The following is a 26,973-nucleotide window of genomic DNA, read 5'->3' as shown; positions in this document are numbered from 1 at the left end:
TCAACTACTGCGCCACCAGGGAAGCCCCAGAATGACTATTTTTTAAAGAACGTTTCCGTTTTAGGAAATTAGTTTTTTTCTATTCCACATACAAGTATATGTTCTTTGGGCATAGTATCCTCTATTCAGTGGACACAGAAAGGATAACTGGTACCAGTTTCTATTATGCGACAACTATCAGAATTTTTGTGTTTTAATTTTCAAACTTAAAAATTTTTCTCTCTGTGTATATATAAATATATAAAACCTGGAAGCTTAAAAAGATCCTTAAATCATATCACCCCATCACCCATTCCCACAGATACATAAAGCTTTTGGAACTGTTTTCATAAGAAATGTTGATATAATTAACAAGTTGCCTCCTTTTTATTTCAAATACATAATCAGAAGATACTATAGTTGTGTTGATGCAGGATCCTGTGAAGCTACATAATTATTTCAAAATGTTTTTTAAAAAGAGAATTACATTTTATTACACTCATGTGGCTATATAATGTTATTATATGTTATATTTTTTTAAATATTGTACTGCTAAATTATAATATATCATTAATAAACTAATATAAAGTTTAGGAGGTACTTGATGATTGCTTATTGAGTGAATTAGTGTACTAGACCAAATTTATACTCACTTCTAAGGCTGTAAAGGGGAATTTATTTGATCACTTAATGTTCATCTAGTCTGAGTTCATCTAGATAGAGTTCATGCTATCTGTAGCATTTTATAGATAGGAAATTGAAGGTCTGGTTCAGGATCTATGAAGAATGGGTTTGCTAAGCTCTAGTCTGGTATTTTCATACTCAGTAACGTTTGCTCTTGGGTTATTGTGTCTCTAAAGTAAGACTCTTCAAGTCCAGCTTCCTTGTTACATATTTCTTTTCCTCTCATTACTAAGTTTTAAAAAATCTTGGGTTTGTTTTACCTTTCCTGCGGAGTTAGGGATCTTGTAGTTTGCTTTTTTCTGTTCCTGCCAAGAGTTGGTTTTACACATCCAGTGCCTCTCAGTTCAAACTAGCCGCATTTCAGGTGTTCAGTAGCACATGTCTAGAGGCTGCTGTATTGGATAGAGAAGTTCTAGACCAAATAACAAAGTACAGGCTCTCAGAAGAGAAAAGAACAATGAAGCCTAGGCTAGTTATAAAAATTCTAACTGAGATCATAATGATCTGCTTCTTTCTGAATAAGAAAGATAAAGATGTAAGTATGAGGTGTAGGTATTATTTTTAAATTATAGGTGAGGAAACTGAAGTCACAGAGCAGTTAAGTGGCAGAGGCAGAACTTATTGATGTGTTGATTTTAGGCTTATTTCTATTATAGCTCCTTTTTTAATACTGTTACAAAAAGTGATTTATATAACAACTGATTTATTTTGATATATGGTTCATGTAAGTAGTAGCTTTAGTTTTAGGAGTAGTAAATTCAGTATAATATATGACTGCATGTAACAAAGGTATTCTCATCAGGTCTCTGCTCAAAGATAAGAAATATGAAAGAAAACCTAGACTCCATTACCACTAGATAGATAAGAAAGTGAGCCAGAGTTCGGCCATTTATTAGAATTGTGTGTTTTTTAATCCTAATTGGTAGAAATTGACCTATTCTGTTGCTGCTTACCTATTTTACATCTGACATTCCATCTGAATTACTAAATTGGTTAAAGAAGCAAAGATGAGAAACCCTTCTGGAGCTGGGAAGTGGGAAGAGGTATAAATGGGGAGTGTTAAATGTACTCTTGCCTAGCCTTTTTAAAAAAGAAGAGCCAAATTACTTTTTCCTCTCAGAGACTGGGAACATGATTGCTAACATTGTATTCCTTTTAACATTATTATTACTACCAAATGTTCCGTTAGAAGTCTTTATAATGAGCTTTTATATAATTATGTGTATTTTTGGATGAGGTAGACAAATTAGTAAATGTGACATATCTAAGTTATAGGTGAATTATTTTGAAGGAGGACTTTTAGTACTATGCCTGGCAATACAGTAAATGCCTCTTTGTTGACTTGAGAGTACTAAAGAGAGATATCTGGGTTTTCAGTTTTGTTTTGCCACTAACATACTTAATTACGGTAGACTTACTTATGGTAGACTTAAGCCACTTAATTATGGTAGGCTTTTGTGTCTTCATTTGAAAAACAGGGTTTGGATTGAAGTATTAATGTGACTCTTTTTGACTCCAAATTTCTGAGATTCAGTACATTTTTACTATCTATATTTTGTTTATAGTATTTGATACTAAGTTATTTCAGTGTCACTAGAGCCACCTGCTGACAGAATTGATTAATTTGTTGAAGTGTTTGGTTGCCTTTAGTCTGAATTTCTGTAATTGAAGATACTAAAATGTTTTGTGTATAATGAAATGTTTTCAATAGCTTTTTACTTGTTCATGTTCCACTAGTACTTAACATTTCTGCTTATGATTTCTTTACACTTAATCTACTATCAAAAAGCTAATACTTTCTGCTGCTCTTAAAGTGTTGATTTGCTTATCCTAATTTGGAAGTGCTTTCATTTAAATGTGATTTTGTTTTAATATTCAAAAGCCTATTTTAAATTACTGTCTTAGCATTGTTTAGAACGGTTCTTAGAATGACATTGAATTTCTCATTTGCTTTATACTTAATAATAAACACATTTTTTCTCTAATTTTTTTCCCACTTGTGATACTGATTACAGAGCTCACTGCGTTCATAGAGTTGTCTGTAACGTAGTGTGTAATACCTCTTCATAACCCCAGCAAAAAGTTGGGCAGGTATTATTCCCATTTTGCAAAAGAAATGCAGCTCAAGGAGATAACAGGCTTAATTAACTAAGGCCATAGTTAATAAAAAAAGCCATAGTTAATAAAAAATAAGAGAGTTAATAAACCCAAGGCTGCTTGGCTCCAGATCCATTTTGCCACATAGATCCAAAGAGCTACGTTTTGTTAACAGATGAGTTAAATGAAGTAAAATGCCACATGTGATAAACTGAGGGCAATTGTCACACCAAACCTCTCCATTTAAAAACATTTCTTGTATACTATTGTAGTTTGTGTAATTTTAATGTATCTTTAAAAAATAATAGGTTATAACAAGGACGATAGACATGTTTTGATCACAGATCTGAAGGAGCATACTTGAGAACTCATGGAGATCTTTCATATTCATTACTATAACAATTAGGGAGCTAGTCTATCCATGTGCAGTTACTGATACCCAAGTGTCCGTTATTGAATGTTTTAAACATTAAAAGGAAAATTAGAGGTTTCACCTAAAATAGTGGTATAAGCTTCTCATTAAAATCCAACTATATTTTGTAGGTTTATACAGGGAAGAAATTAAATTTTTGATGAGGAAGAAGGAAGTCATAAAAGTCCAATTTCAGGAGGAATCAGAGCTAATTTTGATCAATCATGAGTAAAGTGTAAAGATCTTGAAAAGGTGAGAAGGGATGAGAACCAGAGGGCAAGTGGAAGAATAGGACTGTAATAAAAAGAGTGACATTTTCCCATTTTACAAGAGAAAAACAGAATTTGAATATAAATACAAGATTTTAGATAATGGAGTTGTGTTCCCAGTACCTAAAACAGTAGCTGGTATATAATAAACCCTCAATAAATATTTACTGATAAATTAATAAGAAATTCCTGTTGAGTTCTTGTTACATTTTCAAAGAAAGTTATACCACTGAACTAGTAGTACTTGCTTAAGCCATTGAAACTAGAGAAAAAGGGTACTCTTTATTACAGTCAGTTCTTTCCCAGAATTTGCTCTCTCTAAACAAGCAGTTGGCAAACAAGGATCCCTGAGCCAAATCCAGCCTGCTGCCTGACTTTTGAGTATAAAGTTTTATTAAAACTCAGTCATGGGGCTTCTCTGATGGCGCAGTGCTTAAGAATCCACCGGCCAGTGCAGGGGACACGGGTTCGATCCGTCGTCCAGGAAGATCCCACATGCCGCAGAGCAGCTAAGCCCGTGTGCCACAACTACTGAGCCTGCACTCTAGAGCCCACGAACCACAACAACTGAAGCCAGCGAGCCACAACTACTGAAGCCTGTGTGCCTGGAGGCTCTGCTCCGCCACAAGAGAAGCCACCACAATGAGAAGCCTGTGCACAGCAACAAAGACCCAGTGCAGTCATACACACAAACAAAACTCAGTCATGGACTTCCCTGGTGGCGCAGTGCTTAAGAATCTGCATAAATTAATTAATTAATTTAAAAAAAAAACTCAGTCACGGACTTCCCTGGTGGTGCAGTGGTTAAGAATCTGCCTGCCAATGCAGGGGACACGAGTTTGAGCCCTGGTCTTGGAAGATCCCACATGCTGTGGAGCAACTAAGCCCACGTGCCACAACTACTTAGCCTGTGCTCTAGAGCCCACAGGCCACATCTACTGAGCCCACGCACCACAACTACTGAAGTCCGCATGCCTAGAGCCTGTGCTGTGCAACAAGAGAAGCCACTGCTATGAGAGGCCCGCACAATGCAACGAAGAGTAGCCCCCACTCACTGCAACTAGAGAAAGCCTGCATGCAACAAAGACCCATTGCAGCCAAAAATAAAAAATAAATAAGTTTATTTTTAAAAGTCATGCCCAATTATTTAAATATGTTTTCTGGCTTTCCAGGTACAAGAGAGCTGAGTAGTTGCAACAGAAACCGTGTTGTTCCAAGCCTTAAATATATTTAATCTCTGGTCCTTTACAGAAGAGGTTTGCTGGCCCCAGCTCTAAATTTAATTTTAAATTCCAAAATCTGGGACGTGAGAAAGGATTTTCTACAACAAACATGTACTTTATAGTCATGACACATCTAAATTAAGAGGTCTAGTAATGTGGAGAGCTATTTGGGTGGAGCTAATGAGATAGAATTAGGTTAAGGCTGATTTGGAAGTCATGAACACTTAGGAAATGGTGAAAGCTACAGTACTAGTGGCTGGAAACCTCCAGTACAGTTTACAAAGTGTAGACACCTAGAAAACAAAAATATTTAAGAAACAGGAGAAGAAACATTTAAAAAGGAGATTAAGGCATGAAAAGAAAACCAGATGGAAAACAGTTCGGTGGTTTCTCAAAACGTTAAACATAGAATTACCTTATGACCCAGGAATTCTACTCCTAAGTATATACCCAAAAGAACTGAAATCAAGGGCTCAAAACAGGTACTTGAATACCAATATTCACAACAGCATTACTCATAATAGCCAAAAGGTGGAAACATCACAAATGTCTATCAACAGATGAACGGATAAACAAAATGTGGTACATCTATACAGTGGAATATTATTCAGCCATAAAAAGGAATAGAATTCTGAAACATGCTACAAATGGATGAACCCTGAAAACATTAAGTAAACCAGACACAAAAGGATAAATATTTTATAATTCCATTTATATAAAGTGTCTAGAATGGGCAAATAGAGACAGGCGGTAAAATAGAGGTTACCAGGTGCTTGGGCCTGGAGGAGGTAAGAGGTTTAATGAGTACAAAGTGTCTGGGAGGATGAAAAAGTTTGGAAGCAGACAGTAGTAAGTCATGAATCATATGGCTTGAAGGTCTCTTGGTTAACCCCAAAGCTTATTATACACAAATGATTGTGCTCATATCTTAGCTAATTCTATTTCATTTGTTTAGGAGAGGTAGAACTAAAGGTACAAATTTTTTACAGCCTCTTTGTGGTAGATACATACACGGGACTATAGAACTGAACAAAATGTCCCTTATATGTAAAAAAAAAAAAAAAAAAAAGTCTTTAAACAGCTAGTCTGATTTCAATGAGTTGGATGCTGTAGTTCTTTAAAGTAACAGTTCTGGTTAGTGCCTATTTCAGGAAGGTGGCAAATACTAAAAAGGCATTAGGAAACTAGCAGAATTAAAATAGTGACAAGAGGGAAACTGAAATTTACTACATTATTTGAGTGACTGAGTACTCACCATGATAGAATATATTAGGACAGAATGTATCAATAGAAGTAGGAAGGATATAAAGTTCTCCAGTATAAGATTTTTAACCAGTTATGGTATTTTAACTAGGAAATTTTAAATCATATTGTCTTTAACCGAGGAAGGCTTAAATTCCCAGATCATACGGTTAAGAGTAGGAGTTTAAAATGTAATTATATTTTCTCAACTTTAGAGTGTATGTAAAGGTCTCTTTTTGGAAGCTTTTTAGTAATGTGCTGTAGATCAAAAACAGGCCCTTGAAGCTGACTCGAGCTTTGTGTGGCTAAACAGCCAAGTAGAAAGTTTCTTTCAGAATTCAGAACTGTCTTAAATGGAAAAGTCGACTCAAAGAAGTTTGGCATGACATGTAACAACTAGAAATTAAGTGGATGAAAAGATAATTTGATGCGTATTTGGCAAATGACACCAAGTTTAGTAAGGTTTTAAAAACACATTATAAGAAGGAAGCCTGCTAGAGTATTAATGGAAACTTCTTGGTGGTGGTGTAATTGATAGATCCAGGGATTATCAAGAATTAAGTCTTCTTTCAGTAATAAAATATTTTAAAGTCATTTATTTCCACATTGTCATTGAAAGTAGCTAAGTTTCAAATGAATCTAACAGTGGTTAATGTGCCCTGTGTTCTGTACCTAATAAAAAATTAATGTAGGTAAATCATCAAGGTGGGTTGGTCCTGTACTTAGTATTGAAGGAATTCAAGAAATAAATTGCAGAATTCTTAGTTATAATAGCAAGTTGCATAGTTTCATATCCCTTTCTTCAATAAAAAGGTTACCAGTTTGGACCCTGGGCACACTACACTCATGAGGATCACTTGGAAACTAGACGGGGTACATGTGTTTTTCAGTGAAGCAAAGACCTGAGCAAAGGTAACTTACCAGTAAGGAGGAGTTTTGGAGAGGTAGCACTTTTTACATGTTCTCATCAGGTTCAGAACTTCTAAACCTACTGAATCTGGGAGAATTATTCACAGATTGCTCCACCTCACATTTGAAGCCCTCAGCTTTATTTTGCCATGCTGCTGCTCTGATCTTTCCTGTGGGAGAAACAAACCATTAGTGGCTCTGTATAGTTTTTCAGGATAAAGATCATATTCCTTAGCTGGATACCCAAGGTACTTCTTGAACTGTTCCTTGCCTGACTTATCTGCCCTCATCTCTGGCCCCTTCTCTATACCTTTAACTCTTTCTGCTCTGAATTTTAGCAGTTCTTTTTAATCTGTGCTTCCTAAATTACAGTGAATGTAGATTGAGGTGCTTATTACAATATAGATTTGTGAGCCTGATCTTAAAAATGTTTGATTCATTTGGTTAAGTAGAGTTGTAAGAAATTGTAACATGCACTACTGATGATTGTGGTGCTGGTGGTCTGTTGAGCATGCTTAGAGAAACATGCTTAAACACTTCTTGCTGTTGATATCTCTGATTCCCTGTGTGCCTTCTGTCTGGAATATCTTCTCCATCTCTTCCACCTCTATTTCTTGGGCTTGTTAACTTATTCTTTAGAACTTACTTAAACTATTATGAATTATTATGAATGGCCCCTGTGTGTGCCTCTTATAGCACTATTGTAATCATTGATGTACTTGTTTGTCTTCCCCATACATCAGTTTCTTGAGAAGGGCCGCTGTTACTTCTTTATTTTTTGATTTCCAGCATCTCAGTCTCTTCTACTTAGTGTGTGCTCAGATGTTTATTGAATGAGTGAAAACTGTATTATCATAAGTTCCTTGAAGACAGAGACAGTGTCTTATCTTTATAACTCTCATAGTCCCTGGCAAACATTAGGCCCTCAGTATTTGTTTAATCAGTGCTATTCAAACTGAGGTCTGTGGTTATAATCCCTAGGGAGCTCTGTGAGCTCGCTGAAATTTTAAAATTTTACTATATTAATTTTGAGATAGGTAAAAAGAGTATGTTTAGAATTATTCCGGTTGACTACCACTTAATACCAAATATTGCCATGAGATTTCAAATGCAAGGGCTTGAATTTGAGTTCGATGGTGTTGGTACACAGATCACTTAAAGATCTAATTTAATGTAATCTTTTTCTAAATCCAAATCTACAAAGAAAAATCCCCCTCCTTCTATTATGGGGATTTGTATATTTGATTTTGAGAAACAGCTAAATAAATAAACACTGTCTTGAAGTCTGACTGACCTCTCCATACTCCTTAAAGATTCTACAGGCCATTTTTCCTACCTTTTGCATATGCATGAGATATTGTCTTTCTCCATCATTACTGCTTTTTTTTTTTTTTTTTTGTGGTACGCCGGCCTCTCACTGCTGTGGCCCCTCGCGCTGCGGATCACAGGCTCCGGATGCGCAGGCTCAGCGTCCATGGCTCACGGGCCCAGCCGCTCTACGGCACGCGGGATCCTCCCAGACCAGGGCACGAACCCGAGTCCCCTGCATCGGCAGGCGGACTCTCGACCACTGCGCCACCAGAGAAGCGCCATCATTACTGCTTTTTTTTAAATTAAATTTTTTCAGTAGAAGATTTACCTCGTTTAACATTCAAATGTTGAAATTCCTGCATATCTTTCAGAAGCATTCTCACATCTAATGAAGCCTCATGATGTCACTCCTTATCTTTCCTGTTACTCAGGTAGATATGTCTTTCTCTTGAACCCTGCAGAATCTAGAGCCTAGAGCGTTGACCTTTTGCAGCTCCTACAAGGAGGTCTTTTTAAGTTCAACTAAACATTCAGACTTACAAGACTGTCGTAGGCCATACTTGGCATTAGTCTACATGGTAAATAGGATAGGAGCCATAGCTTATCAGAGGTTAGCATCACGTGTTCCTCTCTGTGTGTCTATGAAGGAGTACAGTCAGCCATCCAGGAGTTATTGTCTTGGGTTGTCAGGTGACTGGTCAGGGACAAGGACTTAAGATCCACATTGGGCAGATGTGAGGGTGTTCCCTAATTTAGAAGCCCCATGCACCTCAGAAGCCAATAGTTCTTGTAACAACCATAGGCAGAACTTCCAGTTTCCCTTCCAGGAGTCACTGCATCTTGGGGAAGTTCACATCTGTGGCATCCTCATCAAGTTATTTATAATTTTCCCAGTCCAGATACAATTAATTTACCAACCAAGGATCATTTTTATTAATGTACCTAGCGGTATAGCAAATTAGCTATCAGGTTTGCAGGGGATCAGAGGCAGAAAGTTGACCAAAGATCAAGGTCTCATGCATAAGAGGAAAGAGTTTTTTTTTAAGCATTTACTCATATCTTTCTTAGGGCATTACCCTATTTTTGCCTTGTATGGGGGTTTTTGTATACCTGTCTCTTTTTGCTAACCCTGCCATTCCTTCCACGATCAGAAACTCTGAGGAGAGGGGTGTGAGTAGGTTTTATATATCTTTCTATCCTGTCTAGAATCTAACAAGTTACTTTACATATTGAACATCATCATAGAGCTATTTGTTGATTTACGGTTTGTGTGCTCCTTTGATTGTAAGGTAAATACACACAAGAAAAACCCAGAAAAATACTGTAAGTGGGATTTTTCATAGATTTATAGATCAATAGATTTATCATCTATTTATCATAGATGGAAACAAAGTATAGGAATAAACTTTCTGGATGGAGTGGTCTAAACTGTGGTGTCCTCCTCCAGCATTATTAGGGTTGCTCTGTTTTAATGTCTATATGACTTCTTTGGAATAGGGACTGTATAATGATATCTCCAGATTCATTCTTTCATGTACTGAAAGCTTATGTTAAGGATGATAAGATATAGATTTGAGAGGACTGTGAGTCAGCAGAAAATGGCAAATGCTTCACTATAAGCAGGGACAGAAATATCAATACTAAGATAAGATCATTTCTTGACTTTGTATAGTAAAGTATGTCAGGAGAGTCCAGCAAAGTGATGATCATCATGAGATTATCATCTCTTTGTACAGGATATATTATACTCATGGCTGTCGTACCCTGCCTTTCTGTCTGCCACATATTATTGAAGAAATAAATCGTCACCAGGGCTTAAGGGGCATGTTATGAAGATTGTTCATAAGTTTGAGACCTGTGTATTGGGAAATATGATAGTTCAGTGGAGGTAGGAGTGAACCTACCTGTATGGATAGGTTCTTAGTCACTTAACATTAAAACATAAAAACTAGGGGGTGCCTTTAAGAGTTTAAAGAGAGGAATCAAATAAAATATTCCCATACAAAATTTTTGAATAAAATAGTCACTTCTCTTTAAGGAGCTCACATACTGCTCCTTGGTTTAACATGTTGGATATTCTTTTCTTTTCTTTTTTTTTTTGGCTGCGCCCCATGGCATATGGTATCTTAGTTCCTTGACCAGGAATCGAACCTGCATTCCCTGCATTGGAAGCACGGAGTCTTAACCACTGGATTGCCAGGGAAGTCCCAACATGTTGGATATTAGATTGTGTGAAAAATGTATCTAATACATTGTATCAGACTGTGTTAATCTACATAAACCTTACATATGTATACTGTATTAAGTGTTCCACCAAAATTAGCTTCATTTTTCATTGACATGCTTAAGCCTTAACATACCTCTATATAGCTCTTCTTAAAACCTTTTAAACCAAAAACTTTAGAAATATTCATTTTAAAACAGTCTAAACATTTAAAAAATCTCTGCTGCCAGTGATAGTGATTCCTTGCTTATTAGCTTTTGTGTTGAAATTAGGAATGTTTTAAGCAGTGATTGGAATTAAAACTAGAACATTAATCTCATTCTGTAGTTATACCATTTTCTATTTCCTATTTTGTTTGTGGTAAATAACCTTTACTATAGTAATTGGTCCTTGCCTCCTGGAGTGTATAATGTCATTAAAAGAGATAAGGAAAGTAAATATGGAAAAGTGATGTATGTATATTGCTTTGTGTGTTCACGTTGGATTAGTAATACATATGTGTGTATATATATATATATATATACACACACACACACACACACACACACAGTGTAGCAATAAAACATTTTCCTGGTTAATGTTCTGAATCACCGACCTAGAATTTTAAAACTTTATTATATCAATATTACATGTTCATGATTACTGATTACATTTCTTGGTATAAAGTTTAGTCTTTTGCTATGTAAAAAACTCAGTGGTATATATGGACTCAACTCTAAGAAAATATGTATTAAAAATCTGCTTTACAAAAGGATAGCAAAGGCACTTATTTCAACCTAATTTAGGGAGTTATGGGACTGTACTTTAAAAATAAACTTTATGGGGCTTCCCTGGTGGCGCAGTGGTTAAGAATCTGCCTGCCAATGAAGGGACCTGTGTTCGATCCCTGGTCCGGGAAGATCCCACATTCTGCGGAGCAGGTAAGCCTGTGCGCCACAACTACTGAGCCTGCACTCTAGAGCCCATGAGCCACAACTACAGAGCCTGCATGCTGCAACTACTGAAGCTCGCATGCCTAGAGCCCGTGCTCTGCAACAAGAGAAGCCACCGCAGTGAGAAGCCCGCGCACCGCGACAAAGAGTAGCCCCCACTCGCGGCAAGTAGAGAAAGCCCGGGAGCAGCAGCCAAGACCCAACACAGCCAAAAATAAAAATAAAATAAATAAATTTATAAAATAAATAAATAAAAATAAACTTTATAAGGAGTTTAGCACATATTTAGAGCTCAATAAATATTTACTAAGTGATTTAAATATCAATAAGGTTTTGGTACCTTGCAACTTTAGTGATTTATTTAAAATAGGTCTAGTTAAACTTACACTTAGAACTTTACTGGAATTGAATTATTGTGGAGTTAAGGTTAAAAGCAACTTCAGTCTGAATATTCATAAGTTAGAGAGGCATTTCTGAATACGTGAGTATGTTACACATTTATAATACATTACAGTTGAGAAAAATACATTTTCACATCCTCTGTGTCATTTGAGTTTCATCCATATTTCTGGAGAGGGTGAAGCAGGTATATTTATCCCCACTTTACAAATAAAAAGCTCAGGTTCAGAAAGGTGCATACTGTACCTGTACCCCTTTAATGGCCAGCATTAGACATGTAAGTCCCAATTTCATGTTCTTCCTACTGGATAAAACTTGTTAATTTTGATGGAGTTTGGGAGAGAAAATAATAAATGCATATGGGAAGATGGTTGACAGCATACGAAAATATTACATGAAAAGTAATAAATTAACAGTACAGCAAATAAGTGCTGTAGGAATCTAGGATTTATAAAATTACGAGTTGAAGCAGTCACAGAAGTGCTCCTTAAGGAGTACCTGAAGTGAGCCTTGAGGACTGTGTTGAAATTAAGAAGTAAGGGTTAAGAGAGATTCCCCAGATAGAGGCTTAGAAATAGATGGCGAGGACGTCTTCCTGAGTTGGGAGGAAGTATACCATTCTTATAGTTACCTATTTTATATAGGACAGTATATGTAAGATAAAAGGCTTGGGGAACTTAAAAAAAAAAAACTTTTTAGTAGGGAAATACAAAAATATGTACAGTAGTAGGGAGAATAGTATAATAATCTCAGGTGGCCATTACTCAGCTTCAGCAGTATTCAGAGTTTTGCCAGTCTTGTTTCACGTATCCCATAGTTTTAAAGATTTTTTTTTTTTTGGCGGTACACGGGCCTCTCACTGTAGTGGCCTCTCCTCTTGCGGAGCACAGGCTCCGGATGCGCAGGCTCAGTGGCCATGGCTCACGGGCCCAGCCGCTCCGCGGCATGTGGGATCTTCCCAGACCGGGGCACGAACCCGTGTCCCCTGCATCGGCAGGCAGACTCTCAACCACTGCGCCACCAGCGAAGCCCTAAAGAATTTTGAAGCATATCCTCACATCAGTTTAACTATGTATACTTCAGTATGCACCACTAACAGAGAAGGATTTTTTTTTAAACCACAATACTATTATCTCATATAGCAAAATTAATACTTTCTTAATATAAAATACCCAGTTCATCTTCAGATTTCTTTCACTTGTCTCAAAACTGTCTTTTTGTAATTGGTGTGTTCAAATTGGCTCCAGACAAGATCCACCCATTGTATTTGATTGAAATGTCTCTTGAATCATTTTTTTATCTGGAACAACACTTTAAATTGTGTTTTTCCTCATACTGTATAAGAAACTGGATCATTTGGCCTACAGAAGTTTCAGTATTCTGTATTTGGCTCTTTTCTTCCTTTTGGCATCATGTAATATTCCACTTTCCCCATATTTCTGATAAACTGATATTTAGATAAAGAGATATGATTAGCTTCAGATTTGTTTTTTCTTCCCTCTTTCATATTTCTTTTTTCAGCATGAGACTTTTTATGTGGGACTTTATATTTTCTGTTGCATAATATTAGAAGAAGCACAGAAAAGCTTAGTTGTCTAACTTCCAGTGATGTTAAGAATGATCAAGAAGTTCAGGTGTTGTCAGCCTTATCTGTCCATCATCTTTAAATTTTCAAGGTTTTAGCATCCATGGTTATCTGTTGCCGAAATCCATTATCTCTCGAAGGTAGCAGATTGGTAACTTTTCTAATCTGATCATTCCTTCTGCATTTATTAGCTTTTAGAGAATTTCTAAAAGAAGCAATCAGTATTGACTTAGTTAATAAGAGAGCATACTTCTTATTTCAGTTTTAGAGCCAGTTGCTTATTAGAATCTCTTTTTCTGCATTTGAGTTTCTCTACCTATGGGAAACAGAATTCAAAGTTTTGAAAACTATAATTCAGGCCATATTGATCATTTGACCATATCTTATTGCTTATACATTAGGATTACTTTAATTACCTGTTTTTTTGTTTTTTTTTTAACATTTTGGACATTTTGAATTACCAAACTAGAGAATGATTATCCTTTAGGAAGTTTCACATGGATAAAGATCATCTTTTTGACAATGATCAACGTTTCAGTGATTTAAGAACACGTACAAAACAATATATGAATACAAATAATCACACTCTCTTTGAAAAGTGACATCACAGTTATGTAAGTGAAATCTTATTTGCAGGATGAACACAGCACCATGGTTTATGTTTCGATACATAATTATTTATAGACATAGTATACTAATGTAGTTTCTGTATGGTAAATGTTATACCTGTGTATTAACTCGGCATTTATGTGACAATATAAATTGGCTAAACAGAGCCCTGAAGCAACTATTTACACAGAAACTTACTATTACATATTATCTCTTTAGCCCTGCAGTTAAAAATTTACTAAAGCTTTATGGTAACATTATAGGAGATTTTGAGGAAAACTCCTGTAACCATAATACAGTGATTTTTGTTACCATGAGTTTTTGCTGTGCTGTTGTCCATGTGTAAATATGGTAGGTTGCTCAGATTTAATCATTTTCTATTCATTGGACATTTAAATGATTTCTACTCATATCTAGTTTTATGAATAGTGTTAAAAAGAACATCTCAATTCTTCAGGTCGTTATTTAGTGGGAATTACTTTCTTAGGATAAATTTCCAAAAATGGGGTTACCGGATCTAAAGGATGTTTGACTTTTGGTATTTGTCACAAAGTTGTTTTCAGATTCACTGTGTGTTTTGAGGATGTTTAGCACCATGGGACTTCTTAGGGAACATTTCTAAGGATGTCTGGTGTCCTTTTTTTTGGTTTTTTTTGGCTTTTTTTGTTTTTCTTTTTAATACTATCTTACAGTTTGGAAAAATCCTTAAAATATGTCAACGCATTTTTTTTAACAATTGTTACCTTCTTTTTAAAATTACTTTTATTAAGTAGCAGCATTAGAAATGAGGATCTTGATGAAGTATTTCTGCCTTCTTGCATTGCCAACTTGTTAGTATTTACAACTTTAATTTTTTATTTTTTAATATTAAAGTATAGTTGATTTACAGTGTTGTGCTAATTTCTGCTGTACAGCAAAGTGACTCAGTTATATACATTCTTTTTTATTTTCTTTTCCATTATGGTTTATCCTAGGAGATTGGATATAGTCTGTGTCCTATGCATTAAGACCATGTTGTTTATCCATTCTAAATGTAATAGTTTTCATCTACTAACCCCAAACTTTCAGTCCATCCCTCTCCCTCCCCCCTCCCCCTTGGCAACCACAAGTCTGTTCTCTATGTCTATGAGTCTGTTTCTGTTTTGTAGATAGGTTCATTTGTGCAATATTTTAGATTCCACATATAAGTGATATCATATGGTATTTGTCTTTCTCTTTCTGACTTACTTCACTTAGTATGATAATCTCTAGTTGTATCCAAGTTGCTGCAAATGGCATTATTTCATTCTTTTTTTTTTACGGCTGAGTAGTATTCCATTGTATATATGTACCACATCTTATTTGTTCATCTGTTGATGGACATTTAGGTTGTTTCTGTGTCTTGGCTATTGTGAATAGTGCTGTATAGCTTTAATTTGAATCATGAGGTTATGCAAAGGATTTGTGGCTTGTTTACATGCTTGAATTTATCTGTATTCACTGAAAGTCTTATTTTTTTAATTCCCAACCATTATCTACTCCAAAATACAAATTTCTTGCCACACTCTAAATCCCTAAGAGTGAATCTTTCTATAATGGCCACAATTCCTACAATCTTGCTTTAATAATAGGTCAGGAATTGCTAAAACCCCATTTCTTCCCTCTATGTATTTTTAAATTTTATTTATTTATTTATTTATTTTGCGGTACGCGGGCCTCTCACTGCTGTGGCCTCTCCCGTTGCGGAGCACAGGCTCCGGACGCGCAGGCTTAGTGGCCATGGCTCACGGGCCCACCCGCTCTGCGGCATGCGGGATCTTCCCGGACCGGGGCACGAACCCAGGTCCCCTGCATCGGCAGGTGGAATCTCAACCACTGAGCCACCAGGGAAGCCCCCCTCTATGTATTTTTAAAAGAATTCTAAAGGAATCAATATTGTAGTCAAAGGTAGTTTGGCAGTATGTATTGATTTTATGTGCATTTACCCTTTTGTTCAGCATTTCTGCCTCCAGGAATCCATGTTGTAGAAATACTGCCAAGTAAGCAGAAAACAGTGTATAGAAGGGTGTACAATTTCAGTGATACCTTTAACACTGAAAAACAGAAACAATTTAAACATCTACCAAAAGGGAATTTGTTAAATAAACTATGGTACATTCATATAATGAAATAATCTGTTATTACCAAAAATAAGGTAGGTATGTGTTGACAGTGAAAGATTGGAAAAGCAAATTGTGAGTACATATTGTACCTTCTCATTTTTTTTTTAAAAAAACTGTTAGATGTATTTATGGATAGACAAATTTAGAGGGGGATACATGGCATCTTAACATGGGTGTATCAGGTATGGATGAAGACATGATCTTTTCACTTTCTTATATACTTCTGTTTTAAAGTTTGTACAATGAGCATGTGTTAAGTTTGGAATTAAGAAACACATTTTTTAAAAAAGATTAAGCAAGTAAAATTTTAACATAACAGCATAGATAATAGGTGAGTACTGGTTTTCTAAATATTCAGAACATTTTGGAGAGTCTTCTTTTGTAATCTTCAGAACCACTTGACCTCAGTTTGTGCCTCTTCTCTCTACTGATTTTAGCACACTGGATCCCAAGCAGCAGTCACTTAGAGCAAAACTGAGACTTTGTGCAGGGGATGAGTGGAGGGGGGCAGTATATCAGGAAGTAATTGACAGTAGAAATTTGACCAATTAGATTGTAACTGCATTAAGAAGCCTTAAACCATGAAGAGTGCAAGTAGTACTAAATTCTAAGGGAAGGTTTTGAATAAGAAGTAGCATAAGGGTTATGAAAAAATCATCTCAAAGGATGGCGTTGGTAAGAATAAAGGCACAGAAATGAGTCATGTTGTGTGTGTGCAAGGGAGAAATTAATTTCAGTGTGAATTGCCCTCAGAAGTAGGTTCACTACCACATTGATCAATAGGAATTATCAGGCTAGGGCTCAGGAGGATTGATATAAGTGAAGAATTTGGGAAAGTGATGAATGTAAAATGCTAAGCCAGGGAATTTATGAGTCCACCAGAGCGGGTGAGTTGTTACTCTCAGTTGTATCAGTGGTTGGTCAGGTCATCATCATTTGGCCATTATCAGGCCAGACTGCTGATCTTACACTACCATAGGCTGCTAGTTACATTTTTTTCATAAGCAAACTTTGTTTCATTGTGAGGTTTCCTGTTCCTTAGGTTTTCTGATATTTCCAAGGCTTTGTTATATCTTGACACACTAACACATACATGAAGCTTTGACATTGAAATGTATACTTCACATTCAAATTGGGGTCCATATGGATTCAGTATGTCCTTAGTCTTGTTTAAATTATTTCTACCACTTTTCTCCATCCTGTGCATAGTGTCCCCAGTGCCACTGAGTATATTAAGTAATGTTTAATCTCTACTAATTTTTTTTAATGATAGGAAAACTATATCTGAACTTGAAGGGGGGACATTTATTGTACTTAATTAAAAGTTTGTTTTAATGACACAGATTCTAAATAAGATATATCATGTCCACAGGGTGTCTTTGTTTTAGACATTTTAAAGACATTTTATTTGATAGCCAATAAAATAAGTGCTTATAATTTTAAATAGATTGAAAGGAAAAAAATCAATGCAATTCTCTTTGATGCAACTTTTTTCCCTCCAGACCAGAATCTGTAGAAGCTAGCCCTGTGGTAGTTGAGAAATCCAACAGTTATCCCCACCAGTTATATACCAGCAGCTCGCATCATTCACACAGTTACATTGGTCTGCCCTATGCGGTAAGTGTCACACATTTCTCTGGAAGGGTATGTTTTATATCTGTATATAAATCTCTATATATTTTATATATCTAGAGGTTGAAAGTTGATGTGTGTGGTGTTGTGCCTAAAACTGAATATTTTAAAAGCAGACTTGTTTTATACTATCTAAACAATTAGGTATGTAATTTGTAGTTTAGTTTTTTCATTGATCTAATTATATTTATTCAAGGGATTAAAATTCTATAAGAGGAATTCTCTAGAAGTTTTTATATTATTATTATTTTGCTTTTTTATGCTATTAATAGTTTAGTATTATAATTCTTTACCTTCTTTATAAAAAGATTGTAGATAGAATTGTACTATCTACTGTTGATTCTAAATTATATAGTAATTATATAGTTACCATTTATTTAGCACTTATATGTCAGGCTCTGTGCTAAGCATTTTTGCGTACATTATCTAATTTCATCTTCAAAAACAACCTAATAAGATAGGTATAATTTTCATCCCCATTTCGTAGCTGAGAAAATGAAAGCTTGTCTAAGCTAACTTATTCAATGTTGCCAAAACTTTAAAAATCCCTATTTTATACTTTATAGTGATAATACGTCTTTTGTAATTGTTTTTGTTATTCTTTAGCCTCCAGTTTCCTGAGTTTTTTTTTTTTTAACCACTATTCTCACATCTTGCATTGTGAAGGTGACCAAGTTTCTATATCTGGTTTCACCAAGTCATTATTTTAAAGGTATTAAGGAAGAAGTAGGCCAATTTCATCTCTCTCAAATATTTAAATTAAGGATTGAATTTTATTTAAGTTGCTTAGTTTATATTTTTATTGAAATTACATTGTGATGTATTTGTGATTAATTACCCAGGACCATAATTATGGTGCTCGTCCTCCTCCAACACCTCCGGCTTCCCCTCCTCCATCAGTTCTTATTAGCAAAAATGAAGTAGGCATATTTACCACTCCTAATTTTGATGAAACTTCCAGTGCTACTACAATCAGCACATCTGAGGATGGAAGTTATGGTACTGATGTAACCAGGTGCATATGTGGTTTTACACATGATGATGGATACATGATCTGTTGTGACAAATGCAGGTAAAATGTTTCATGCCATTTGCTTATTTTTCTAGAATGCTGCTAACCTTTGTGATTGCTAATGTTGGAAAAAATAAAGTGACTTTTGAAGGAATTGATAAATGCATTTTTTAAGTGATACTTTTGCAACTGTCAGTGCACTCTCTTTTGCTCCTAGGAAATGCCCCTATGGGAAAAAAGCTATCCTAGAGTTTTTCTTAGAAATCCTCGTTGTTAATTGAGTAATAGGCAATCAGTTCTGAACTTTATTCATACAGAATCACATCTCTCTTTTTATTCATTTGGTAGTAATACAACTACATAAAGTAGACAAGACAGAAATGAGAGGAGAATTGAGTCCTGTGTATTTCCTTTGGAATTATTTGTGCTGTATAGTCAACTATGATTTTCCAGTTTGGGGGAATTATACATTTTGATTGATGTTTGTTTGACCTGACTCTCTCACCTCCTTTTGACTTGAACCTTGCAGCACTCTGGAGTCTCCTTGAACCAGAACCACAGTCTCCCCTCCCCCAACCCTGGTTCAACCAACAAGAAAGGCCTCCTCCCCTAGAGAAGGTGTGATTGGGAGAGAAAGTGGGGTTTTGTTTTCTTTCTTTTTTTTTTTTTTTCCCCTGGTGGGAGGGAGTTGGGGAGGATGGAGAGGGAACAGTAGGATTTCAACCTGAAAGTTACTGAGTCCATCCCCTGCATAGGCTGGGAAGCAGAGAGTATTTAAGCAATGTACTGTAGAGGATAAGAAAGTTTGATAGTTTACAGAATGTCCTGGATCTGGTCTTAAGGCATAGCTTCATCATTTTATTTGAAATAGTACCCATATTTGAATGTGAATGTAAAAATGCATTGTTGAGCCACATAGAAATTACTTTGCATTATTTGTAATCTTGTTCCCATCTATTAAGTTAGGTGATTAGGAGTGGGATGTTATTGATATAAACAGGCAGTTAGGTTATATATGAAAAAGTTGATTTACCTTTGCCACAAAGGGGGAAGATTATTCTTAAGTGGAATGTGAAATTTGATGGGGTTTTTTGTTTGTTTGTTTGTTTGTTTTTGCGGTACGCGGGCCTCTCACTGTTGTGGCCTCTCCCGTTGCGGAGCACAGGCTCCGGACACGTAGCCTCAGCGGCCGTGGCTCACGGGCCCAGCCGCTTCGCGGCATGTGGGATCTTCCCGGACCAGGGCACGAACCCGCGTCCCCTGCATCGGCAGGCGGACTCTCAACCACTGCGCCACCAGGGAAGCCCATTGATGTTATTTTTATGGGAAGTTGTAATATTAATGCTTTGAGTTAATTTTCATAATAAAAATACATTGTGATGATTTTTAAAATTTAAAAATAAACTTATGGTACATACTAATTACCATAAGCAATCACCTCAGTGAGCTTATTCAGGAGGTGAATTTAAAAACTAAGAAAATAACTTCTCTGATAACTTGTTTTCCTCATTATTTTTTAATTAGCTACTTATTAGCAAATCTGAATTCATATTTTAACCAATCATATAAAATAGCTTTCTCATTGCTGATTTTGTCTTATGTGATAAATTACATACCATTGGACAATATTTTTATTTTAATGCATAATCTAAAGTGTTTTTGTTTTGATTAATTACAATGATCTATATATAATATAGAATTATATCTATTAGAAAAGAGTGAAATAGTCCTTAGGACTTATACCTATCTACAAATTCTTGAGGGGCCAGTTCACGTATTTTGGATTATTCAAGGTATTTGCTTTTTAGCAACTGCTCTATTTGTTGAATTTATTTTTTGCTATTCTACTTTTCTACTGCTTAACCTGTAGTATACTACAAGGCTTAATCTTTTTTCCTCTGTTCTTGTTTTCATTGCCTCTATATATTTTCATGTACCTACTGCCCATACTCATCTCTTTCAAGTTTGACATCTAGAGCTCTGATTATTTATTCATTTTCTAGTTTTATTTCTTCTGTGGTCTGCATGACATTATTACTTAGCCCCCAGATTTAACCTAATTTGTTATTCTGACTCTCCATGTCAGGTGTTCTGCTTTTCTTTTGAACTTTTTCCCCTACATCTTTGATACATAGTCCATTACCTTTCACATTTACCAGTTCTCGTCCCAACATACTCAGTTAAGAAGTAAAGAGCAAGATCATAGCAGTTAACTCAGTAGCTATATATTAAAAGTAGCTCATTATTATATAAGGAATAATTAAGACTATCTTTAGAAACAGGCATATATATCAACTTTAGACCAATTAAAGTCTTGGCAATAAAATGCAAAATAATAGCATTGAGAAATTTGCCTCAAGTTGGTCCATGTATCACGTTAAAAATAGAGTTCATAATAGGTTTAGTCTCTATCTTCATGAAATGACTCTTGGATTCTTTAACTTCATCTTCTCTGCCATCATTCTAGTTCTTTCCATTGTTCTTTAACTTAGATCTGGAATGTTGGAAAAGCCTCTTAGTTGATTTTTATGCCTCCAGTTTCTTAACTTCTTTGAATTAACACTGTATACCATCAAAGCAACCTCTAGTTGTTACCTGTTGCCAATTAGAGGAATGCTCTGCAAATCCTGACATTCCAGGTTGTATGTAATCTGACTGCATTTTACTAATTCAGTTTTATCCCCCTCTGTTTCTCAAAATGAACATTCTTCTTCAGATATATTAACTGCCTTCTGGCTGTTGCTCCCAGTATCTGTCTACTTGAGAAAATGTTGCTATAATGAGGTCTTTTCTTCCTAATTTCCCAAGTGAGGTTCTCTTCAAGTCTCCGTTATTCTTCAGGATTCTTTTTCCATTAATTCCAAGCATTGTGGACATCTCCAGTTTGTGACTTCTAATTATATTTGTAACGTATACCTTTTATATTGTAAAATTATATTTGCTTTAGAAATTTATATCATATATATAATATCCTATATTTGTCCTCTTATTTTTGCATCTCGAAGTTTTATCTTCCCGAGGACATATTTCTATGAATTCTTCGTATTACCTTTTACACTGCTAAACTCAAAGTAGACACTTATTAACTGATAGTTAAATGGAATATCAAATCTTAATTTAAGGATGATTTTAATAATATTTTATATGTTCTGCTTTTCTTTTTTTTTTCCATTTTAAAGTGTTTGGCAACATATTGACTGCATGGGGATTGACAGGCAGCATATTCCTGATACATATCTTTGTGAACGTTGTCAGCCTAGGTAAGTTGTACATACAGTAAAATTGCCAGTCATTTTACTGAGGTAATCTTTAGTTATTAGAAATTTATGTATGAATTCTAGATTAAACAATTAATGGATACTGTATTTCATCGAATCTAAGATGGAAGAAGTTTCCTTTTTATGGTTTGTTTGGTATTTTTCTTTTTCCACTCTGACATCTCTAAAATCAAGAAGAATCTTTCCATTGATAGCGTGTCATGGTTTATTTTCTAGGGTTTTTAATGATGCTTGAAATAATAGTGCCTTTTTTAAGTGATGACATCTTTTTTTCAGTGGACTGCACATTATGTTATAAAGTTACTAGAAGGACATTTCGTCAGTTACAGAATTTTGCAGGGCTTTTACTGTCATTCTGCTTGTTGGCAGTAATGTGTTTTCTTCCCATTTCTTTTTTGTGCTTTTTAAAAAAAATCTTTTTTAATGGACATTTCAAACCTATATAAAAGTAATAGTGTAATGAACCTGCATGTTTCCACCACCCAGCTTCAACAATTGTCAATAATCTTTTTTCATTTACATTGCTGTGTCTTTTTCTCCTTCACATATTGTTTTAATGCAAATCCCAAATATATTATTTCATTCATATGTATCCTTATGTATTTCAGTATGTATGTATTTGTGTATTTCAGTATGTATCTATAAAAGAATTTTTTAACAAAAATCTATAACCACAAAACGATTATTATATTGATACATGCAACAAAATCTGTTACATCCAGCCATTCTTAAAGTATTGATTGGTTGCTATACATCTCTTAAGTCTCTAGTAATCTAAAGCTACACCCCTTACCCAACCAACCCCAGTCTCCTTTGCAGTGTGTTTCTTTAAGGGACTGAATTGTTTATTTATCCTGGTGAGTTTGCCAATTGCATTATCATGGTTTAACAGATTTCTCTCTATAGATATTTCTGTAAATAGGTGTGTGATTAGATTTAGGTCTAATCTAGATGTGATTAGATTAGATTTTTTTTTTTTTTTAGGGGAGGGTTAGACTTTCATACACTGTGTTCTATCAGGTGACACATCTTATAATATATGAATGGGACCCATTGATGGTTATTTTTAAGATCCATTAATTTATTAGGGGTTGCAAATTAGTGACATGTTAATTCTATTGCTTATCACTTATTAGCTGGACTATTTCTGTAGAAAACTTCCCCATATTAACTGTTCCGTTCTCTTAAGGTATATTTCACTGAGGAAAGGCAGGATAAATGCTTGTTGATTTGTAGCCTTTATCAGTTTTTAGAATAGTGAAAAGAATTCTAAGTGTCATTATGAAGTCAGGGATTTAAACATATTGGATATCAGTCTGTTGCAGTTATTCCTTTCTTTTTAAATATTTATTTATTTGGTTGCATAGGGTCTTAGTTATGGCAGGCGGGCTCCTTAGTTGCGGCACGTGGGCTCCTTAGTTGTGGCATGTGGGCTGCTTAGTTGTGGCTCATGGGCTTGTTAGTTGCAGCTCGCCAGCTCCTTAGTTGTGGCTTGTCAGCTCCTTAGTTGTGGCATGCAAACTCTTAGTTGCAGCATGCATGTGGGACCTAGTTTCTTGACCAGGGATCGAACTTGGGCCCCCTGCATTGGGAGCGTGGAGTCTTATCCACTGTACCACCAGGGGAGTCCCTATTGTCTTCGTTGCTGTGTGTGGGCTTTCTCTAGTTGCGGCGAGTGGGGCCTACTCTTCGTTGTAGTGTGCGGGCTTCTCATTGCAGTGGCTTCTCTTGTTGCAGTGCACAGGCTCTAGGCACACGGGCTCAGTAGTTGCAACATGCGGGCCCTAGAGCACATGGACTTCAGTAGTTGCTGTGCGTGGACTCAGTAGTTGCTGTGCGTGGACTCAGTAGTTGCAGCACACGGGCTCAGTAGTTGTAGCGTGCAGGCTCAGTAGTTGTGGCTCGCGGGCTCTAGATTTCAGGCTCAGTAGTTGTGGCGCATGGGCTTAGTTGCTCTATGGCATGTGGGATCTTCCCAGACCAGGGATCGAACCCGTGTCCCCTGCATTGGCAGGCAGATTCTTAACCACTGTGCCTCCAGGGAAGTCCCCCTATTATCCTTATTTATGTTGAAATTTTGTCCCATTTTTGGTCAATGGGAACCACTTTGAGTTGGCTTTGCGGTCCTTTTGACAATACCCTAGTAGTACTTGCTGGCTTTGTGCAATCTAATACGACAAGATGTCTCGGGCTTATCTCATACTTCTGTGCCCCACGCTCAGAATTGGTTTTCAAGACCAGAATCTGAGACCTAGTAATGCTCCTTCCTCCGGAACTACTCAACGTTGCTAGGTCTTTTTAGTAGACAAACCTAGTCTACTAGAAGTTTTGTCTGTTTGTTTATTTTTAAGATAAAATACATGAGTTTATACAGATAATTGCAGTTTAAATTTAGGAATACAGTTGACCTTTGAACAACATAGGTTTGAACTGTGCATGTCCACTTATGCATGGAATTTTTTCAATAGTAAATACTACAGAACTACACACACTGCATTTCGGCACCCCAGCCCTCACGTTGTTCAGAGGTCAACTGTACAAGGTTTTCATTTAACTGTTTCTGTATTCCATCTGTGTGTCTCTTTATCCTAGTTCTCAACAACACATACAGTAGTGTAATTAGAGTATCATGTAATTTGCTCAACTGCTTAATCCCATAGAAGAATGTAACAGTCTCAGAGTAACAGTACCAACAATAGCACCTGTAACAATATGATTATGTAAAACGCTTCAGACCTTTTTTTTCCTGTAAGATATTTTCTACAGGGATGTATAGTTAATTTTTTGTGTTTAAAGTCTCTTGAAAGAATTTTATTGTGTGGTTATAACACCAACAGGGTACACACTTCTGGATTAGGTTATTAGTTTTATTTTTTTATTTTATTTTTTTAATAAATTTATTTTATTTACTTATTTTTGGCTGCGTTGGGTCTTCGTTGCTGCGTGCGGGCTTTCTCAAGTTGTGGCGAGCAGGGGCTACTCTTCGTTGCGTTGCGTGGCCTTCTCATTGTGGTGGCTTCTCTTGTTGAGGAGCATGGGCTCTAGGGCGCACGGGCTTCAGTAGTTGCAGCACGCGGGCTCAGTAGTTGTGGCTCAGAGACTCTAGAACGCAGGCTCAGTAGTTGTGGCATACAAGCTTAGTTGCTCCACAGCATGTCGGATCTTTTGGACCAGGACTTGAACCCATGTCCCCCTGCATTAGCAGGGGGATTCTTAATGCCTGCACCACCAGGGAAGCCCTAGTTTTATTTTTGATTTTTTAAAAATTAAACTTTTGAAGTAATGTGGGTTTGCATGCATTTGTGAAATAATACAGAGATCCTGCGTATCCTTTATTCAGTTTCTCCCAGTGGTAACATCTTGCAAAACTGTTAATACAATATCACAGCCAGAATATTGACATTGGTATAGTCAAGCTACAAAACATTTCAATCACAAAGATTCCTATGTTGCCTTTCCTAGCCGTACCTACCTCCCACCTCTTACCCCTCCCATCCCTGACCTTTGGCAACCACTAAATCTGTACTCCATTTCAGTAATTCTGTCATTTTAAGAATGTTACATAAATGGAATCACACAGTATGTGACCTTTTGGAATTGGCTTTTTTTTTTTTTTTTTTTGCGGTACACGGGCCTCTCACTGTTGTGGCCTCTCCCGTTGCGGAGCACAGGCTCCGGACGCGCAGGCTCAGCGGCCATGGCTCACGGGCCCAGCCGCTCCGCGGCATGTGGGATCTTCCGAGACCGGAGCATGAACCCGTGTCCCTTGCATCGGCAGGCGGACTCTCAGCCACTGTGCCACCAGGGAAGCCCTTGGGATTGGCTTTTTTTTTTTACTGAGCATAATTCCCTGGAAAGCCAGCTAATTTGTGGCATATATCAGTATCTCACTTTTTTCTATTTTTAAGTAGTGTTATGTGGTATATATGTACCAGAGTTTGTTTAACCACTCACCTACTGAAGGACATTTGGGTCATTTCCACTTTTTGGCTATTACAAATAAAGTTGCTCTGAACATTTGTGTACAGGTTTTGGTGTAAACCTAAGTTTTGTTTTCTCTGGGATAAATGCCTAAGAGTGCAATTGCTTGGTCATATGGTAGTTAGTTGCATGTTCAGTTTTATAAGAAATTGTCAAATTATTTTGCAGAGTAGTTGTATCATTTTTCATTCCTACCAGAAATGGATGAGTAATACAGCAATTTTATTTTTAAGGATTGCTTTTTGTACTTTATTTTTATAATTATATGCTTGTTTAATTATGTAAGAAGTAGTCACATCATTCTAAAGTCAAATATTTAAGACAAGGTACATTCAAATAAGTCTAACATTTACGACCCCTGTTCCTTTCACTTTGGAAGTAGCAGTTTTTAAAAAATTGATTATTCCTTCCATTGTTTGTTATATTAGAAACAGATATGCACATATATATATATTTGTATTCCCCTCCTTACTTAGATAAGCAGTAGTATAGTAGAGTTTTTGCCACATTAATTTTTTTGTCTTAAAAATATATCCTGAAGATCACTTCATAATAGTAATATAGAGATTGACTCATTTCTTTCTGTAGCTTCAAGGTGCTCCATCTTTTTCATGTACTGTAGTTTAGTCAGCCCTTTGAGTGGACATTTGAGTTGTTTCCAGTCTTGTGTAATTGCAAGTGGAAGTGGGATTGTTCAGTAAAAGGGTAAATGTATATATCAAATTTTGTCAGATATTGCCAAATTCCCCTCCAGTAGCAACTGTCCAGTTTTGAATTCCCCCCAGTCATGGATAAGCATGCCTATTTTCCCCAGCCTCACAGTAGGGTTTTTGATAGACTTGGAGTTTTGCTGGTTTAACTAGGTGAGAAATGGTAATCTCAGTGTTTTATTGACACTTCTCATTTGTTTATTATGAGTGAAGTTTTTCCTTTTTTCTTTTTTATTGGAGTATAATTGCCTTACGGTGTGTTAGTTTCCGCTCTACAGTAAAGTGAATCAGCTATATGTATACATATATCCCCTCCCTCTTGGACCTCCCTCCCACCGCACCCC

At 36.1% G+C, this 26,973-nt stretch overlaps 1 protein-coding gene across 1 annotated transcript in view; it reads left to right on the top strand.

Annotated features, from left to right (window-relative positions):
* Positions 1 to 26,973, top strand: part of KMT2E (lysine methyltransferase 2E (inactive)) — a gene marked incomplete at its 3' end in the record, with an annotated part of 94,639 nt that overhangs the window by 26,929 nt on the left and 40,737 nt on the right. Inside the window, exons 4-6 of the mRNA XM_024756716.1 lie at positions 17,519 to 17,633; positions 18,491 to 18,720; positions 21,840 to 21,920. Coding sequence (XP_024612484.1) covers positions 17,519 to 17,633; positions 18,491 to 18,720; positions 21,840 to 21,920 — 426 coding nt within the window. The remainder of the gene's footprint in view (positions 1 to 17,518; positions 17,634 to 18,490; positions 18,721 to 21,839; positions 21,921 to 26,973) is intronic.

Source organism: Neophocaena asiaeorientalis, unplaced genomic scaffold, assembly GCF_003031525.2.
Source record: "Neophocaena asiaeorientalis asiaeorientalis breed wild unplaced genomic scaffold, Neophocaena_asiaeorientalis_V1.1 scaffold472, whole genome shotgun sequence".
NCBI lineage: Eukaryota > Metazoa > Chordata > Mammalia > Artiodactyla > Phocoenidae > Neophocaena > Neophocaena asiaeorientalis.
Note: the sequence above shows the minus strand (reverse complement) of the source record. Positions and strands in the feature narration are given on the sequence as shown.